Source organism: Sinocyclocheilus anshuiensis, unplaced genomic scaffold, assembly GCF_001515605.1.
Source record: "Sinocyclocheilus anshuiensis isolate Anshui unplaced genomic scaffold, SAMN03320099.WGS_v1.1 scaffold38, whole genome shotgun sequence".
NCBI classification, from domain to species: Eukaryota; Metazoa; Chordata; class Actinopteri; order Cypriniformes; family Cyprinidae; genus Sinocyclocheilus; species Sinocyclocheilus anshuiensis.
In genome coordinates, this window is record NW_015544213.1 from 3,566,349 (window position 1) to 3,572,475 (window position 6,127).

The 6,127-nt window shown below is 36.3% G+C and overlaps 1 protein-coding gene across 1 annotated transcript in view; it reads right to left on the bottom strand.

Annotated features, from left to right (window-relative positions):
• Nucleotides 1-6,127, bottom strand: part of LOC107697216 (importin-13-like) — a 48,894-nt gene that overhangs the window by 13,094 nt on the left and 29,673 nt on the right. Inside the window, exons 9-12 of the mRNA XM_016497916.1 lie at nucleotides 5,366-5,513; nucleotides 4,978-5,159; nucleotides 4,859-4,885; nucleotides 3,914-4,048 (exon numbers count right to left, since the gene is read on the bottom strand). Coding sequence (XP_016353402.1) covers nucleotides 3,914-4,048; nucleotides 4,859-4,885; nucleotides 4,978-5,159; nucleotides 5,366-5,513 — 492 coding nt within the window. The remainder of the gene's footprint in view (nucleotides 1-3,913; nucleotides 4,049-4,858; nucleotides 4,886-4,977; nucleotides 5,160-5,365; nucleotides 5,514-6,127) is intronic.

Below are 6,127 nucleotides of genomic sequence, written 5' to 3' on the forward strand. Positions count from 1 at the left end.
CGGACCGGAGACTCGAACTCGCAACCTTTGGGTTACGAGTCCGACTCTCTAACCATTAGGCCACGACTTCCCCCCTATTATTAAATATTTTATATACTTTATATCTTTTTATATCTATTATAAAAGTAGATTTATATCTACTTTATAATTATTTAAATATATAAATCACAACAATTTTTGCCAAACTGGACATTACAGACCCTACAGAAGAAAAAAAAAAAAAACAGAACAGCAAACCTGGGGCTCTTTAATAAGACAAAAAAACCTATTTCTGCCTATTTTTGCAGATTAGTTCAAATAAATTGTCTTGGTGCACAGTGGACAGGAGAGAGAGCTTTGAGCATCTACATAGAAGTAGGGCTGTGCAAATAATCGAACGCGATTTTAATGCGTATCTCATCAGTAAAGCTGGTTCTGTGATCTGTAGTAAATCTCCAGCACAAAGAGCTGTAGAATATCGCATTCAAAATCGCAGGTGATTCATTGCCGATTATAAACGCGATATTGCATAGCTTGTCAGTGATCTACGGCTCTGTGTAGTAAATGCCGCTCAATCTGAAAGCACGTGCTGGAGATTTACTGATCACAGAACCGGCTTTACTGACGAGATGCGCATGAAAATCGCATTCGATTATTTGCACAGCCCTACATAGAAGTGTTATTATAGTTAACTAAAACTAAAACAAACAAACAAATAAATAAACATTAACTGAAATAAAATACATTAAAAAAAAACTTAAACTTATTTTATTCTAGTTGCCAAAGAAACATTACTCATTAATAGAATAGAAACGCTAAACAGAAAATCAAACACATTTCAAACGGGCAAGAAAAATCCCACAATATGAGCTTTAATCCTATAGTAAAATGATAAATTTCAGCGATAGTAACGGTGCAGGGACAGGACGGGTGGGATGGATGTACACTCTGTGCCGGCGCTTCTGGGAACATCAGCGGTAATTAAAGAGTCGTTAAACAACCATTAGGCCAGCAGTTTAATTACTGCTGTTAGCTCCATGACAACAGCTCAGTGATTGGCGGAGAGGCAGAGCGAGTCGCTACACTGACCTCCTTCCTGTGTGACATCACACACAAGCACAAAAGGAAAGAGACACTCAATTAAACCTTTAACAAAGGCACCAGCCTTATTTCCAAAGGTTAAATTGGAATAAGAATGCCTACTTTAAAAAATACATTTAAATCATTTTTATATAATAAAGTTCAGTAGTTTTAAAAGGGTCATATGATGTTGCTAAAAAAGAACATTATTTTGTGTATTTGGTGTAATGAAATGTGTTTATGCGGTTTAAGGTTAAAAAAACACGTTATTTTCCACATACTGTACATTATTGTTTCTCCTCTATGCCCCGCCTTTCTGAAACGCGTTGATTTTTACAAAGCTCATCGTTCTGAAAAGCGAGGTGTGCTCTGATTGGCCAGCTATCCAGTGCGTTGTGATTGGCCGAATACCTCAAGCGTGTGACGGAAATGTTACACCCCATACTGTGATGCTGTGTCCCGGCGTGACGAGACAAAACCAATAAAACCCATTATAAACGAGGCATTTGTTGCATCCAGTGGGGACATAATTACGGATTATAATGACTTATACTGTCTTTTTACGATTATTTGTCAGCATCATAGACTGTATAAGGTCAGCATGCGCGCCGAAGGGGAAACAGGAGAACTGAATTCACCAGAACAGCCGGCATTGTAGGCTACTCTCCTAGGATCAGGAAACAGTCCTCGTCCTTCGCAAAATGCGCTGCACACATCTGAATATTTGGTTTGAACTGTTCTGGAACAGTGTTGTAACTACAACTTAACCACAAGGTCAAACAAAGTAGTTTCGCTTTCACAACGAAACACACGGTGGGCTGGAGTGAGCGGACGCCGGCGGATTCGACGAAGGAGCGTCCGGCGATTTCTAGTTGTGTCCTCTTTTGGAAGACCAAACAAAGTAGTTTCGCTTTCACAATGAAACAAACAGTGTCTTCATGCCATGGCGGCGGTGGCGGCAACAATACTACAGCGAGAATCAAAGTTACGCCTTTCTTTCTTTGCGTGAACATTTGGGTGGTGTTATGCAAATCTTCCCAATAATTCATGAATTCAAGCTATATGACTTCAGAGATGCATGCATGTATTGTCTATTAAAAACGGCTCACCCAATCAGATATCAGAGCCAGAACCATTTGTTTTATTAAGAATATGTGAAGAACTGTACACTAAGGTCCTGCTTACTTTAGGTATTTTTAGCAATTTTACTGACAGCGCCTTCTGAAAATAGCATCAGAGGCAACCCATGAGATCTGAGTGTTCAGACACATCCTCATAGCGTCTGTGACCAGCAGGGGTCACTGTGTGAGCAGCCCATCACAGCCTGTTTACTGAGGCTGATGTAATGTCTTTCTGGGAAGGACCAGAGGAGGAGGACAGGTATAAGAAAACGAAAGTAAAAAATAGATTCAGCACGCAGAAAGAGGCAAGATGTGAGGCTGAACTGGAAAAAGGAGTGAAATCAGTTTAGATTTTACATGCATTTTGATAAGATGCAAAATACATGTAATGCAATAGTATTTAGAAGCTAGATTTTGATGTTTGCGAGTGACGTTTGGTTATGCATGCAAGAGGTGGTTGCCAGGGTGCTTTAGTTGCTCACTAAAGTGAAAAGAGTCTGCTGTGACATTCTGATTCAATTTCAATACAAGTCAGTGGGTTTTTTCGCCCGCTTTTATCTCAACCAGATGAAAATTGTGAGTGTAAATGCTTAGAAAAGGTAAAGCTACACATCTTGAGCCGTATATATGAAGCGGAGTGCAATACTAATTAAATCATTTTATTCCTACCATTATATCTTAAGATGTACAAAAAAATGGTAATGCACTAAAATGGAATTTTTACTGAAACACTGAAAGTGAAATCAAAGTTTTTCAAATAAAAACTGGTATTGTATAAACTGAGTTGTATATAAATTGCAAATGTTAAATGTTTAAAGCAGTTTTTATACCAACTTTTCAATAATCTATGAATTCGTCATCGAAATATAATGATTTAAATATAAAATGTAATATAGTGCATATATTTATCAAAAAGCTCCTTTCAAGAGTTATTTTTTTCTGGCTTTCCTGAGGTAAATGTTACGTTATGTGACATTGTTTACAAACTGTTTTATTAACATGATTCTTGCGTTGAAACGATTATAAGACATCAGACATTTCAGTAAGTTGTACTGTTTCTTTCAACACTTTCTGATGTTCACTCATGTTTATTTCGTGCTATAACTAGAAGTAAACAGAAAGAGATGATCGGTTCACATGCCACTTGAACTGTCATTCCACATTTAAGAGTGTAGAAATTTGTAGTCAAATGAACAGAATTTGAATTTGTTTCATATCAAAAGTAATAAAGCACAAAGCTTATTGCGATTACATAACATGGGGAATTTTAGCACGCATGAACTTCAGAATAAATAATGTCAGGGCTTTTACATTTAAAAGGATGCTTTGGCAGTAAAAGTGCAAATGTTTGAATGTGATATATTTAAATGAGTGCCAGTCCACTGATCTGCGGTTTCATTTGTTTTTACATTGATCCTGCTTCAGTTTTTTTTGGCACAACTTCTATTTGTGCAACAAAAATAGATCAACTATCTGGCCATATTGTGTTTGAAATGTCAGTTACTTCATATGAATCCATGCAGGGCTCTCAGTAACATTAAGCCGATTTCTCCTGCGGTTTTCTTTTCCAGCGCCCAGAGTAATGCCAATCTGTTCCTGCTGAGAAATGTTCCATCCTATGACACGCTCACGCAGATGCAGGGTCTGTTCACATGCAACCGGGCCAAACCCACATATGGATAAACAAACCCGGAGGCCTGAGAGGATGTCAGTCGAGGGGTTTAATGTCTCACCGTCTCCTCTGATAGTTTCTCCAGTTGTTGGATGTACGGGGTGATCAGAGAGTGAAGGTTCCTCAAGATCTCCTCCACCGGCAGCGCGGACAACAGAAAGCCCAGAGCCTGCATCAACCACATACACTGACTCGTCTAGAGATAAAGAAAGAGAAAGGGATTGAAAAGAGGAACAGGTCTAACAGAATCCAATGCAGAATCCAAAGATAATGTGTTTATAAAAAAGCAATACATCATTGTGCCGATACTAGTAAGATCTCTATATTTAATGGGTTGAATAATGTTCTTAGTCTTTCCTTCCTGTGAAGGAATATAATTATCAGGATCCAGGATACAGTTTATTATTAACCACCAATTTCCAGAAAAAAATGTTTTATGCATAATGTGGGACTTTTAATTATAAGCAAATAATAATCACTATTCTGTAAACATTAGTCTGTATTGTGATCCTGTTTTTCATCCCCAAATTTGAGACCTCTTAAAATGATAATTCTGAATTTTCTTATAATATTTAAGATATTTAAGACTTGTTATTACCTTAAATTGGATCATACTGAGTTTAAAACTTTTTATGGACTCAATTTCAGACCAATCAGATTTGACTGCATAAGTTGAAACTTTATATCACAAAGGTGAGGTCCAGAGGCAGTTGAAATTAAAAACATGTTTTTTTGCAATAATGTGCACTAATGAGTTGTGCAAAATAAGACCATGAACATGTATTAAGAGAGTAAATATGGTTGTCTTTTAGTTTCGTTTAGAATTTAACAGAAAGGAAAAGACAAATAATTTGACTTTTTTTGTGTGTAACACCTAATCAGGATACCATGCAAAGTGACTTTTTAAATTATTTCATAAACAAAATTATTAGCTACCATTTACAGCTCTACAAAACTGCCTTTGTCTGAGCAAAAACAAATGGGTTTATTCATAACACAAACTCACCTTATGGATCTGTTTAATAAGCACTTCCTGAAAAAAGAGAAAAAGACAGACTTTCATAGGTGAAAAACTGTGTAAATTTGTCCCATAAGTTTCAGTATCATCATTAGAGCATGTAATACCTGTGAAACAGCGACTATATTGGTGGCATACGGAGGCAGGTCGTATTTGCACTCTCTGCAGATCTTCTTTAGCGTGGAGACGCTGGAAACAGACAGGTCTGGATTGCCCAATGCCTGCAAAACCAGCGGAAGAACACTGCTCAACATCACCGGATGATCCGCCAACCACTCTGCCAACGCTCCTACAGGGAGAGACGTAATGGGTAAATATCTGGGCTGGAACACAAAGCTGGGTATCTGCATGGTAAAGTAATTGTGTGTAATTGTCTGGTCTGGACTAAAGCATGTGAAAACAGCCTAAATTGCTTGAGATGATAAATGAAAAATTCCTAACACATAGAAATTAGTGTTTTTAATGATACAGGAGCACCAATATGCGAGCACACACCGATTGTGAACATGACCGTGTCGGCCAGCTGGACGTTGTTTATGTTGATTCTTGGAATGAGGCCGATGAGTCCTGGGATGACGTCAGAATAGTTCACGTCTATCGTTTCGGCGATGGACTGGAATCCGTATAACAGAGCTTCCGTATGCTGGGAAAAAAAAGAAGCAAAAAATCCTGTTAAAGAGCGCCATGTAGGGCTGCACGATTTGGGTAAAAAAAACTAATAGCATTTTTTCCTGATAAAAATTGCAAATGCAACTTAAAATTTATCATTTATATATTATTAATGTAATTATTTTTATTAAAATTAATATATCAATTTCAAATATATACATTCATTTATATAATTATATAATTAATATATAGAATTATAATTTTTGCCGTTTGTTTTTAGGGGCGCACAATTTGGAGATTATATGCAATTATATGATTATATATCAATATAACTGTAAAATAATTGTAAAATAATTGTAAAAAAAACAAAAAAACAAAAAAAAAAATATATATATATATATATACAAGTGTGTGCATGTGCGTGTAATATTTCATAGTAAAATAAAGCATATATTTAAGAAATATTATAAAATAAATATATTATTTTACAGTACAATATTTATAATAATCTTAATTTCTTCATTTTCAAATGTTAAACCAACAAGCTTTTATTTTGGTGAAAGGCTGCAGGAAACCATTAAAGGGGTCATGAACTGAGAAATCAAAATTCCCTTGATCTTTTGACATATAAGAGGTCATTGTACTATA